At 41.3% G+C, this 13567-nt stretch overlaps 1 protein-coding gene across 2 annotated transcripts; it reads left to right on the plus strand.

The window, feature by feature from the left end:
* The first annotated feature begins 822 nt into the window (after window positions 1–822).
* On the plus strand, window positions 823–7446 carry si:ch211-155e24.3 (uncharacterized protein LOC100150696 homolog). 2 transcript variants are annotated; one of them, XM_051698652.1, is made up of 4 exons: window positions 823–1242; window positions 4299–4426; window positions 4783–4867; window positions 6175–7446. In XM_051698652.1, the coding sequence occupies exons 1-4, from the start codon at window positions 1029–1031 to the stop codon at window positions 7176–7178; spliced, it is 1431 nt and encodes a 476-aa protein (XP_051554612.1). In that variant the 5' UTR covers window positions 823–1028; the 3' UTR covers window positions 7179–7446. The 2 variants fall into 2 exon arrangements, with proteins under 2 accessions (XP_051554612.1, XP_051554613.1); XM_051698653.1 differs by having other exon boundaries at window positions 1162–1292.
* Window positions 7447–13567: the final 6121 nt, after the last annotated feature.

Raw genomic sequence — 13567 nt, forward strand, 5'->3', positions numbered from 1 at the left:
TCCAAGGTACATCAAATAAAGAACACCATGGTACTACTGTGCTACATCATGTCCAAAAACCACACCAATAAGAGTGCGTAATGGAAAATAGCATTTCAAAATAAAATAGCATTTGGTTTTGTGAGGTTATGCATGAATTAAGAAAGTTCTCTATGTGTTGGTGATAGAATAGTTTTATTTGTGCATGAAATAACTGATAGGAATATCTGTACCTTGATATAAACCACACTTCTGCACATCATAATATATAGGTTATTTAACAAACAAAATGATGTTTCGAGTGTTTGAGATAGGGATTGGCCCTTTCTGAACCATTTTATGAGTCTGTAAATTAGTATTTTTTTACGGTACAGTGTTAGCGGAAGCCCAACCCGTTGGATGGCGACTGTAACTCGTTTGAAACGCACTTCTGTGGTCTTCCTCCAGGGGGCGCTCGGAGGCTCAAAAAGCCAAAGACGATTTTTCGCCTTAAACATGTATAAACAAAGAAATATTATCTTTTGAATCGTTAGTTTAGAAATATCTAATGACTATCTAATATTAAAATGATAACCCACCTTAGTAATCTGTGTAAAATAATTGTATAAAATTAGTTTCCAGAAATCTCAAACGACTGTGATTGGTCTATCCTCGTCATCGCTGAGAAAAGTAACGGGTACCGCGTGACAAAGTGTGTGTGTGTGTGTGTGTGTTCTAAACAAAAAATTACGTATGAATAATGACATTGGTAAACTTTAATAGACATCTCAATACAACAAATACAGTGAAAATTTAAAATATAAATCATATTTATTTAAATGTGTATTAAACCAGTCAGAGGCACCGCCCATTTCGGGAATTTTGTTTCATGGTGTTGGTCATTCTATCCGTTTATTCTATTTCTATGAGGAAACGTGAAATTTAAACAGCTGATCCTGCGACTATTTTCTAGTGTTTTTATTAAATAAATTCTGAATTGGCTAATTGTAAACCGACCAGTCTTAAGGCTGACCCGTGATCAGGTATCGCAATAAAGATCTAGTGCAGAAATGTCGCAGTGCTCGTTCCAGGCGCAGTTAGTGTCCATTATGGACATTGTTGCTAAAGCGGCTGTAGCAGAAATAAAGCGGCGGGTGGATGACAGCTGTGCGGTGATTAAAGTGGAGCTGAGCCGTAGCAGGAAAGATATTGATACACTGAAGAGGAAATGCGTGATGATGGAGAATGAACTGCGGAGGGTCAAAGGACGGGGCAGGAGGAGAGGTCAGAGGTCATCATTGCATTCTTGTACCATATTTACATGGTACCCCAAGGTATTTCAAAGAATACCATGGTATTACCATAGGACATGTACACACACACACACAAATTGTCATGGTTCATGTCCAAAAAACATGGTATTACAACAACAGGTATCCAGAATCATGGTATTACCATGATGGATGTCCAGAAAACATTGTATTACCATGGTAAATGTCCAAAAACATGCTGTTACTATGTTACACTTCCAAAAAACATGTTTTTACCATGATGGATGTCCAGAAAAAGATGTTATTACCATGACAGATGTCCAAAAACATGGTATTACCTTGATAGATGTCCAAAAAACACGGTTTTACCATGATGGATGTCCAGAAAAAGATGTTATTACCATGATAGATGTACAAAGATATGGTATTACCATGGTAAATGTCCAAAAACATTATATTACTATGTTACACATCTAAAAAACATATTACAATGATAGATGTCCAGAAAAAACGTTATTACCATGATGTCCCAAAAACATAGTTTTACCATGGTAAATATCCAAAAAAACAAACATGGTATTACCACGATAGATGTTCAAAAAATATGGTTTTACCATGATAGATGTTCATAAAACATGGTTTTACCATGATAGATGTCCAGAAAAAGATGTTATTACAATGATAGATATCCAAATATGTGGTATTACCATGGTAAATGTCCAAAAATGTATTTCTATGTTACACGTCAAAAAAACATGATATTACAATGATAAGATGTCCAGAAAAACCGTTATTACCCCAACTTACAAGCAGAAATTAAAATCAGCTAAACCTGTAGACTGTAAAGAGATGGACCAATGAAGCAGAGCTGGAACTACAAGCCTTCTTTGCACTGATTGGAGTTTATTTGAGGCTGCAGAAACCAATCTGGATGAATTCACAGATACTGTGACATCACATATCAGTTTCTGTGAGCACATGTGCATTCCTACTAGGACTTATTTAACATTCAACAATAACAAACCATGGTTTACAGCAGAACTCAGGTAGCTTTGTCAGGCAAAAGAGGGTGCTTACAGAGGTGGGTCTTGTACAATCAGGCCAGGAACACACTGAATAAGGAAATCAGAGTGGCTAAAAGAAGCTATTCTGAAAAGCTGAGAAACAAGTTTTCAGCTAACAACCCTGCATCAGTGTGGAGAGGCCTGAAAGACATTACTAACTTCAAGAGACCTTCCCCCAACACTGTAGGGAACCTACAACTGGCTGATGTCCTGAATGTGTTTTACTGTAGATATGAAAGGCCCAGTCTCACACCCCACACCCACTCTGACCTTCATTTCACACAAACACCAACACCTCCTGCAACCCCCGTCCTCCCCCCTCCTGCTACTCAAACTGAACTTAAGATCTGTGAAGAGGCTGTGTGCTGGGTCTTACGGAAACAAAAGACAAGGAAAGCACAGGGCCCAGACGGTGTTTCACCCACTTGTCTAAAATCCTGTGTTGACCAGCTGGCCCCCATCTTCACACAGATCTTCAATAGATCACTAGAGCAGTGTGAAGTTCCCTGCTGCTTCAAATGCTCCACAATTATCCCCATTCCAAAGAAACCAAAAATCACAGGACTTAATGACTACAGACCTGTCGCTCTGACGTCTGTGGTCATGAAGTCATTTGAGAGACTGGTGTTGGCCCACCTGAAGGACATCACTGGACCCTTTCTAGATCCCCTTCAATTTGCTTATCGAGCAAACAGGTCTGTGGATGATGCAGTCAACATGGGATTGCATCATATCCTGCAACATCTGGACAGACCAGGGACATATGCAAGGATCCTTTTTGTGGACTTCAGTTCGGCTTTCAACACCATCATCCCAGCTATACTCTAGAATAAATTACACCAACTCTTGGTTCCCACGTCTATCTGTCAGTGGATCACCAGCTTTCTGACAGACAGGCAGCAGCTAGTGAGAATGGGGGAATTCACTTCCAGCACCTGTACAATCAGCACTGGTGCCCCCCAGGGATGTGTTCTCTCCCCAGTGCTCTTCTCCCTGTACACAAATGACTGCACTGCCAAGGACCCCTCTGTCAAGCTCCTGAAGTTTGCAGACGATACTACTGTCATCGGCCTCATCCAAGATGACAATGAGTCTGTATACAGAAGGGAGGTTAAACAGCTGGCTGTCTGGTGCATTCAAAACAACCTGGAGCTGAACACGCTCAAAAGAGTGGAGATGATTGTGGACTTTAGGAGGAACACCCCAACACTGAACCCCCTCACCTCACCTCAACCTCACCTCAACAGCACTGTGGCAGCAGTGGAGTCATTCAGGTTCCTGGTCACTACCATCTCACAGGACCTGAAGTGGGAGACCCACATTGACTCCATTGTGAAAAAGGCCCAGCAGAGGTTGTAGTTCCTTCGGCAGCTGAGGAAATTCAACCTGCCACAGGCGCTGCTGATCCAGTTCTACTCAGCAGTCATTGAGTCTGTCCTCTGCACTTCATTAACTGTCTGGTTTGGTTCAGCTACGAAATCGGACTGTTGAGAGGATTATTGGTTGCCCCCTGCCCTCCCTTTAAGAACACTTCCAAAGTGAGGAAAAAGGCTGGAAAAATCACTCTGGACCCCACTCACCCAGCCCACTTCCTTTTTTGAACACAATTTTACCATGATCGATGTCCAAAAAACATGATTTTACCATGATCGTTGTAAAAAAAACAAACATGGTATAATAATGATAGATGTTCAAAAACATGGTTTTACCATGATAGATGTTAAAAAAACATGGTATTACAATGACAGATGTCCAAAAAACATGCTTTTACCTTGGTAAATATCCAAAAAAAACACGGTATTACCATGGTAAGTGTCCAAAGAACATGGAATTGACATGGTACAGTACATGTCTAAAATAGTTGGGTTTAGTGTAATACCATTGTCCTTAGTATTACATGCAAATGATGATATACTTTTAATTCCAGAGTCACATTTCTTTAGGATTGCTGATTAGAACTGATCAATGTCACATGGGTGAATCATGCATTTTTGATGCGTTTTAGTGTGGACGTGTGGCACATCCGATCGGTATCCTACTCCACTGAAGACAGTGTGTGTGACAGATGCTGGTGCAGATGTGATCAGAGATCAAGATGACAATACACAACAAACGACTCATAACATCAAACAGGTGAGAAATAAAGAGATTCAACACTCACACTCACTGAAGTGTACCTCTGATATGTGCAGAAATTCAACAGTCAGGGAAGAGCTCAGGAAAGTTTGCATGCCTGGAAAATTCATGGACATGAAAATTGTTTTTGAAGTCACAAAAAAAACTAAAAAATAATGGAAATTTCTGGCTGCATGAGGGACCAGGAATGCCAAATCCTCCGTTTTAAAATCTATTAATTGCAAGGATTGGTAACTTACATACACGTAGACACCTGCCACAGTAATCTCTATAAAATGATTTTCAAAAATCCATATTATTAATTGGATTAATGGATCAATTAAGACTATGTTGTTATTTCCCATGTGTTGTAGTCTGTATGTGTGCTGGATGATGGAATCAGAACTCCAGTGATCAAAGATGAAAGATATGAACAGGAAACAGAAAGCCGTGGAGAAGGTGAGAACCTCACACAATAAAACCACAACAGCGAGAAATGACAAAACACAAACACATATTTTACACACTGTTTTGCTTTAGAGGTTTAGAGAATAGCAATTAAATGGTTAGTTTACCCTCAAATTAATGTTGTCATTGTTTATTCACTTTCATGATGTTCCAAATACTTTCCGTGACATTCTTTTTATGACTTTCTTCTGTGAAACACCAAGGATATGTTTAGCAGAATGTTCACGCTGCTCTTTTCCCACATGAAAAATAATGATACCTTCAGTTCAGTAAGTGAGTCAAATGTGGATTCAGTAACCGCTCTGACTGATTCAGTGAATCGTTCAGAGAAGATTTCGTCTGGATACTCATGAGTTCGTAACTCCTCTTCAATGCTCTTTAAAAGAACCGGTTCAAAAGAGTCATTTGCTTGTGAATCGGACTTCACTGGTGCAGCAAAAAACAGCTTGTTGGTTTCTTGCCATTATTTTGTGACACATGTTCTTTTTATCTCATTGCATTCAGTTTAGACATCTAGATCACAACTCGAGTAAAATTTATTTACACAATAATTCATTTCTCTGTAATGATGCTTTGATGGCGCTTCATCCAAATTATGTGCTATATTTCAAATCTTCAAAGGAACAGACCCAAATTGAAGTCGTTATTCACTGAAAATCTTCTCCTATTATATTTTTATTGAAATTGTGTTTTTTTTTTTTCTCTCTTTTTCTCCCCAATTTGGAATGCCCAATTGCCAATGTGCTCTAAGTCCTCGTGGTGGCATATTGACTCGCCTCAATCCGGGTGGCGGAGGACGAATCTCAGTTGCCTCCACGTCTGAGACCATCAGTCCACGCATCTTATCACGTGGCTTGTTGAGTGCGTTACTGCGGAGACGTAGCGTGTTTGGAGGCTTCACGCTATTCTCCGTGGCATCCACACACACCACCGAGAGCGAGAACCACATTATAGCAACCATGAGGAGGTTACCCCATGTGACTCTACCCTCCCTAGCAACCGAGCCAATTTGGTTGCTTAGGAGACCTGGCTGGAGTCACTCAGCACGCCCTGGATTCAAACTCGTGACTCCATGGGTGGTAGTCAGCGTCTTTACTCGCTGAGCTACCCAGGCCCGAAATGTTATGGTTTTTAGGTTGATAGCCACTGCTCACTGTGTGCTTTCTTTGTATGGAAAAAAGCAGCGTGAAGATTCTCCTAAACATCTCCTTTTGTGTTTGACAGAAGAAAGTCATTCGGGTTTGGAACGTCATTTTTGGCTGAACGATTCCTTTAACCTTTATGTTTTTGGTTTTAAGATGCAGGGAATATTGATTATAACTACGAGCGGAACGTTCAACATATTCAAGCTCAGGAGAACATGGACAAACAACAAGCACTTTTTGGAGATCCAGAGATCCAAAACACATGTTTCATGCATGCACAGACCTCCACAGAACATCCTGAACAGATGAAGCTTCGTGAAGAGTGCGAGAGTGATCTGAGACTCCAAGTGAAAGCTGAAGAAGACAACAAGGAAGAGTGTTTACATACCGAGGAATCTGAGTCCAACATAAGACGACCAAGAGATCAGCTGAGCTTTGCTCACGAGGAGAGACACACCAAACTGTTGCCTGAACAAACCCGTGACGTCCAGGTGTCACAAAACACGGGTATCTTCCCCCAACCTGATGTCTCAGAAGCGTCCAGAAATAATCTACATCCTGTGGAGAGAATACACATGGAGCTTTACGATTTTGGACAGGTAAATAGAAGTGATCCAAACCGCCAAACCTGGTGTAATGAAAACACACAGGAGCGAAGTCACATTACTCACGGTGATAGGCTGAGCTCGGTTGGTGCCATATACAGGCAACAGCACCACACGACTCTGCCCACTCCGGTTGACCATCTACACGATGCCAACATCACCAACCAGGTGGAATCAGATGCCAGTATGCACACTATTCCTGAGTACGGTCTTGGCACACTCGGTGCTGTCCGGCGATTTCGGACTCACTGGCGGTCAAGTGTGGACGCAGAAAAGCGCTTCAGCTGCTCTTTTTGTGAAAAGTGCTTCAGTCGCTTCAGTCAGCTGAAGGAGCATCTGCGCAGTCACACGGGTGAGAAACCGTTCACATGCACACAATGCGGCCGCAGTTTCACAAAGCATTGCAACCTAATCCGGCATGCCGTAGTGCACAGCGGCGAGAAACCGTACCAGTGCGGTCAGTGCGGGAAATGTTTCACACAACGCTCTAGTCTAAAGTCCCATCAAAGGACACACTCAGGTGAGTGGGATGGGCTCCCGGTGCACAGGTAACAGCAGACGCATGCACGATGATCGGACACAAAACAGAAAGACGAAACACCTGAAAACAAAACAGATGGAGATTTGTTGATGGACTGTAAAATGGACAGGATTAAATTTTTCACTGATATTTGTTGTGAAGATTTCAGTGATTGTTGCTGTATTTTTTACACTTTCCAGTTGTATTTTCACATTGTGTTTCCAAATTAAATTTTATGATGTGTGTTGAGTGTAACGTTAATTAATTTATTATGTGTCTGCATGAATGAATAAAACAATTCCTGTGAAAAGGTTCAGTTTTTATTTTACTTTCTTTACTAATAAACTATGGAAAACTTATTATTTTTAAAAATAGTATTATTTAACAGTTATTTTTAACCAATGGCAAATTGTAAAATGTTTAATAATTTTTTTTTAATAATGCAATTTAATAAAGTAATAATAAAAAAACGAATAATCAATAAAAATGAATGAATTAAAAAATAATTAATACAAATGTTAATCAGGCCATATCACACATTAATTGAATGTAAGTAAAGACATTAAACAAGCATAGACTACTACGAATTACTATATTTACGGTAAAGTATCAGCGGAAGCTCAAACAGTCTTTGTAACTCATTGGCTGGTGACTGTCACTTGCGAAAAATCTCTTTTCTATTGTCTTCGTCCAGGTTGCGTCTAGAAGGTAACCCTCGGTTACCTAAAGTCTCGCGAGAGCCCCATGCGACGTTTACACACTGTTTATTGTTCATTTAGAATCCTAAAGAAACTCTAAACCTACCTCTACCCCTAAACCTAACCATAACAGTAACCTTACCACGAAATCTAACCCTAAAAACCTAACCTTAGTCAGTGTATCTAGAAGACATGATAAGGTGGTGTGGTCCAGTGGTTACTGATCCTGCTACTGAAGGTTGCAGGCAGGGGCGTAGATTCCGGGGAGATGGGGTGGGAGGTAACCCCCCAATCCCAATAATCAAAACAAGCAAGTACAACCCCCCACCCCAATATGTATACCAAGATCAATGGAAACATGTAAATTCTTCACGCTGCAACCCCCCCAATGTTCAAGCCAAATCTACACCCTTGGTTGCAGGTTCAAACTGCGCAAGCGTACGAGCTGTCACCCTAACACACTAAACCTCAGATTATTGCAGAAGTAAATCACTGTCGATAAAATCCTCAGCTAAAAGCCCTTATTACAACCTAATTTATAAGTACTATAGTGGTACTATGAAATCAGATCATAGGGCCGTTCGATTCCAGAAATATTGGACTATAATCGACTTGAAATGGAGGCAAAATGAAACTTTACAATAAATAATGAAGGATACTTGACACTATTTATGATTGATAGTATGCATGACAAAGGAATGTCACACCCAAAGAGGTCTAAAACTCAAGTAGGTATTGCTGCAACCTGGAGATCTCCAAACGAGGACGGTGAAACTTGAGAAGGGGGTAGGGTTACTCCAGAAGGGGGTTGGGCCCACTCCAAAAGGAGGCTGCACTTCCACCCACGGTTAGTGTAGGGGCTCTTTATGTATCTCCAACGAGGGCGGGGAAACTCGATAAGGGGCGGGGTTACTCCAGAAGGGGGTTGGGCCCACTTCAAAAGGGGGCTGCACTTCCACCCACGGTTAGTGTAGGGGCTCTTTATGTATCTCCAAACGAGGGCGGGGAAACTCGAGAAGGGGGCGGGGTTACTCCAGAAGGGGGTTGGGCCCACTCCCAAAGGGGGCGGCACTTCCACTCAAGGTTAGTGTAGGGGCTCTGTATGTATCTCCAAACGAGGGCAGGGTAACTCCAGAAGGGGGTTGGGCCCACTCCAAAAGGGGGCAGCACTTCCACCCACGGTTAGTTTAGGGGCTCTGTATGTCTTTGCTGGCGGTTTGGAGCTCCTGCCTCATTTTGGAAATCCTTGCAGCTATAGCTCCAAAAAGTGAGGGGAGCTTCAAACCTCCAACTAAGATAAACAGAGCTCCTAATCAGGGGCAGTTCCAGAGGGGACAGAAGCCTGGCCCCCCCATGTGCCCCATGTAACTCTTTCCCTAACCATGTGGAAGTGTCACCCCCTTTGCGAGCTGGCACAACCCCCTTCTGGAGTAACTCTGCCTCATTGGTATACCATGGTACTAATTGATTGCCAGGTCCATATACGTCCATGTAAGTGTTTTAAAGAATAAGACATTCATACTACCTTGGTGCATGTCCAAACAACGGCGTATTACTATAGGAATAGTATTTGAAACATACTGTGATGGTACCAGGTGCAGTAATTTTATCAGATAATACGAGTTCCATGGTATTTACATGATGCCCCAAAGATACACTATATTGCCAAAAGTATTCGCTCACCCATCCAAATAATTGAATTCAGGTGTTCCAATCACTTCCATGGCCACAGGTGTATAAAATGAAGCACCTAGGCATGCAGACTGCTTCTACAAACATTTGTGAAAGAATGGGCTGCTCTCAGGAGCTCAGTGAATTCCAGCGTGGTATTGTGATAGGATGCCACCTGTGCAACAAGTCCAGTCGGGAAATTTCCTCGCTACTAAATATTCCACAGTCAACTGTCAGTGGTATTATAACAAAGTGGAAGCAATTGGGAATGACAGCAACTCAGCCACGTAAAATGACAGAGCGTGGTCAGCGGATGCTGAGGCGCATAGTGCGCAGAGGTCGCCAACTTTCTGCAGAGTCAATCGCTACAGACCTCCAAAGTTCATGTGGCCTTCAGATTAGCTCAAGAACAGTGCGTAGAGAGCTTCATGGAATGGGTTTCCATGGCCGAGCAGCTGCATCCAAGCCATACATCACCAAGTGCAATGCAAAGCGTCGGATGCAGTGGTGTAAAGCACGCCGCCACTGGACTCTAGAGCAGTGGAGACGCGTTCTCTGGAGTGACGAATCACGCTTCTCCATCTGGCAATCTGATGGACGAGTCTGGGTTTGGCGGTTGCCAGGAGAACGGTACTTGTCTGACTGCATTGTGCCAACTGTGAAGTTTGGTGGAGGGGGATTATGGTGTGGGGTTGTTTTTCAGGAGCTGGGCTTGGCCCCTTAGTTCCAGTGAAAGGAACTCTGAATGCTTCAGCATACCAAGAGATTTTAGACAATTCCATGCTCCCAACTTTGTGGGAACAGTTTGGGGATGGCCCCTTCCTGTTCCAACATGACTGCGCACCAGTGCACAAAGCAAGGTCCATAAAGACATGGATGAGCGAGTTTGGTTTGGAAGAACTTGACTGGCCTGCACAGAGTCCTGACCTCAACCCGATGGAGCACCTTTGGAATGAATTAGAGTGAAGACTGCGAGCCAGGCCTTCTCGTCCAACATCAGTCTCTGACCTCTCAAATGCGCTTCTGGAAGAATGGTCAAAAATTCCCATTAACACACTCCTAAACCTTGTGGAAAGCCTTCCCAGAAGAGTTGAAGCTGTTATAGCTGCAAAGGGTGGACCGACGTCATATTAAACCCTATGGATTAAAAATGGGATGTCACTTAAGTTCATATGCGTCTAAAGGCAGATGAGCGAATACTTTTGGCAATATAGTGTACTTCAAAGAATACCACGATACGTGAAAAACAAAAAACAGACAAGCCAAACCTTTTTGGTACTTCAAATGTGTCTTCCCGTTCTCCAGTCATTAGGGTAAAGGAAGCTAAACACAGAAGTAAATACAACAATTGATGAAATTCATTGAGACTGTCAATGAGATCTCATTTTAACTGCGTTTAGTTAGTCGAATGATTTCAGAAGAGAAGATGTTGAGCAGTGCTTTATTCCAAACTCAGTTAAAGTCAGTGATGGAGTGTACTGTTTCAGACATCATTAAACTGCATGAAGATGAAGTGTTGCTGATGAGACTGCAGATCACACAGAGAGACGCAGAAATAAAGATGCTCAAGACGAAACTCACATCAGTGGAGAGAATACTGCAGTGTGTCAAAGACAGAGATTACTGCTGTCAGCTCAGGTAAATAAACCAGGAGAGATAGAACAATCTGCTGGGAAAAACAGCTTTAAACCAGCCTAGATTAATATGGTGATTTTAAATGACGAATTCAAACCATTTTATAGACCAGTACAGGTGTTTTGGGCACTTAGGTCAAGCTGGTTTACCTGTAACAGTACAAATTCTGTCATTGTTTACTCACTCTCATGTGGTTCCAAACCCATATGACTTTTTTTCCGTCCCCTCAGTGGAACACTTAAAGGGACAGTTCACCCAAAAATGAAATTCTCTCACCATTTACTCACCCTCATGCCATCCCAGATGTGTATGACTTTCTTCTGCAGAACACAAATTAAGATTTTTAGAAGAATATTTCAGCTCTGTAGGTCCATACAATGCAAGTGAATGGTGGCCAGAACTTTGAAGCTCCAAAAAGCACAAAGGCAGCATAAAAGTAATCCATATGACTCCAGTGGTTTAATCCGTGTCTTCAGAAGTGATATGATAGGTGTCGGTGAGAAACCCTTCAGCTGCGGAACCTCCGGCAAGAACTTCTCGCAACAGAGCAACCTGCGCATGCACCAGAAAATCCACAGAAAACCTCCGATACAGACGAAAGCATGCTGATGAACGTCCACAGAATTGTAAGAATATTTTAGATATTCACACAGACATTTATGCAACATTCAGGGAATATTCTGTAGTATTCAGAATACTATGAAGCACCTTAAAGGGAATTTATTTTCTGAAATAGTTTTGTGTTTCCTCACAAAAAGTTTGCGTTCCCTAACAATACGTTTTGCATTCCTTTGCAACAGCTGCATTTCCCCACAAAATGTTTTGCATTCCCTTATTCATGCTAGCGCCATCTTTGATTTTTAATAGGAATGAAGACGAGGCTGTGAGGGATAGACTTAGTCTCTTCAATGGCTGTACTGCAGTTTAAAGTGTTTTTGGATCGTTCCGCGGACAAAACATTGATAAAATATCTGTCCAAGAACATTCAGCAGATAAAGAACTCCAGACAACATGAGTTGTGGAAAATCAGTTGTGATCGAGGAGCTTTATACCGTTATTGCCATTGAAGAGACTGTAAGTCAATCCCTCACAGCCTCGTTTTAATTTCCATTAAAAATCAAAGATGGTGCAACCGTGAATAAGGTCTATAGTAGTGTTACCTTACAATAGTTTTGTGTTCCTTCCCAATACGTTGCGTTTGCTTGTAAAAGTTTACGTTTCTTCGCAATAGTTTTGCGTTTCCTAACAAGACATTTTGCTTTCACATATTAATAGTTTGTTCCTTAGCAAAAGTTTTGCTTTTCCTTGCAATATTTTTGCATTCCCTCACAAGTTTTGCGTTCCCTGACAATAGTTTTGCTTTCACATATTAATAGTTTGTTCCTTAGCAAAAGTTTTGCTTTTCCTTGCAATATTTTTGCATTCCCTCACAAGTTTTGCGTTCCCTGACAATAGTTTTGCGTTCACATATTAATAGTTTGTTCCTTAGCAAGAGCTTTGCGTTTGCACACTAGTTTTGCGTTCACTCAAGTTTTGTGTTTCCTCACAATAGTTTTACTTTCCCTCGCAATAGTTTTGAATAGTTTTACTTTTCCTCGCAACAGTTTCTTTTCCTCGTAATAGTTTTGCTTTCCCTCGCGATAGTTTTGCTTTCCTTGTGATAGTTTTGCGTTCCCTCCTGATAGTTTTGCTTTTCCTCGTAATACTTTTGCTTTTCCTTGTAATACTTTTGCTTTTCCTTGCAATAGTCTTACTTTCCTCGTAATAGTTTTACTTTTCCTCACAATAGTTTTGCTTTCCCTCGCAATAGTTTTGAATAGTTTTACTTTTCCTCACAATAGTTTTGCTTTCCCTCGCAATAGTTTTGAATAGTTTTGCTTTCCCTCGCAATAATTTTGCTTTCCCTCGCAATAGTTTTGAATAGTTTTACTTTTCCTCGCAATAGATTACTTTCCCTCGTAATAGTTTTGCTTTTCCTCGCAGTAGTTTTGCTTTTCCTCGCAATAGTTTTGCTTTCCCTCGCAATATTTTTGAAGTTTTACTTTTCCTCGCAATAGTTTTACTTTTCCTCGCAATAGATTGCTTTCCCTCGTAATAGTTTTGCTTTTCCTCGCAATAGTTTTGCTTTTCCTTGCAATAGTTTTGCTTTCCCTCGCAATATTTTTGAAGTTTTACTTTTCCTCGCAATAGTTTTGAATAGTTTTACTTTTCCTCGCAATAGATTACTTTCCCTCGTAATAGTTTTGCTTTTCCTCGCAATAGTTTTGCTTTTCCTCGCAATAGATTACTTTCCCTCGTAACAGTTTTGCTTTTCCTCGCAATAGTTTTACTTTTCCTCGCAATAGATTACTTTCCCTCGTAATAGTTTTGCTTTTCCTCGCAATAGTTTTGCTTTTCCTTGCAATAGTTTTGCTTTC

This window comes from Myxocyprinus asiaticus, chromosome 5 (assembly GCF_019703515.2).
Source record: "Myxocyprinus asiaticus isolate MX2 ecotype Aquarium Trade chromosome 5, UBuf_Myxa_2, whole genome shotgun sequence".
Classification (NCBI taxonomy): Eukaryota; Metazoa; Chordata; class Actinopteri; order Cypriniformes; family Catostomidae; genus Myxocyprinus; species Myxocyprinus asiaticus.

Excerpts from the sequence above, each read along its gene's own strand:
- si:ch211-155e24.3 (XM_051698652.1), top strand. The coding sequence starts at position 1,029 with ATGTCGCAGTGCTCGTTCCAGGCGCAGTTAGTGTCCATTATGGACATT. Across the intron at positions 4,427-4,782 it reads CGACTCATAACATCAAACAG|TCTGTATGTGTGCTGGATGA; the intron begins GTGAGAAATAAA and ends CATGTGTTGTAG. Across the intron at positions 4,868-6,174 it reads AACAGAAAGCCGTGGAGAAG|ATGCAGGGAATATTGATTAT; the intron begins GTGAGAACCTCA and ends TTTGGTTTTAAG.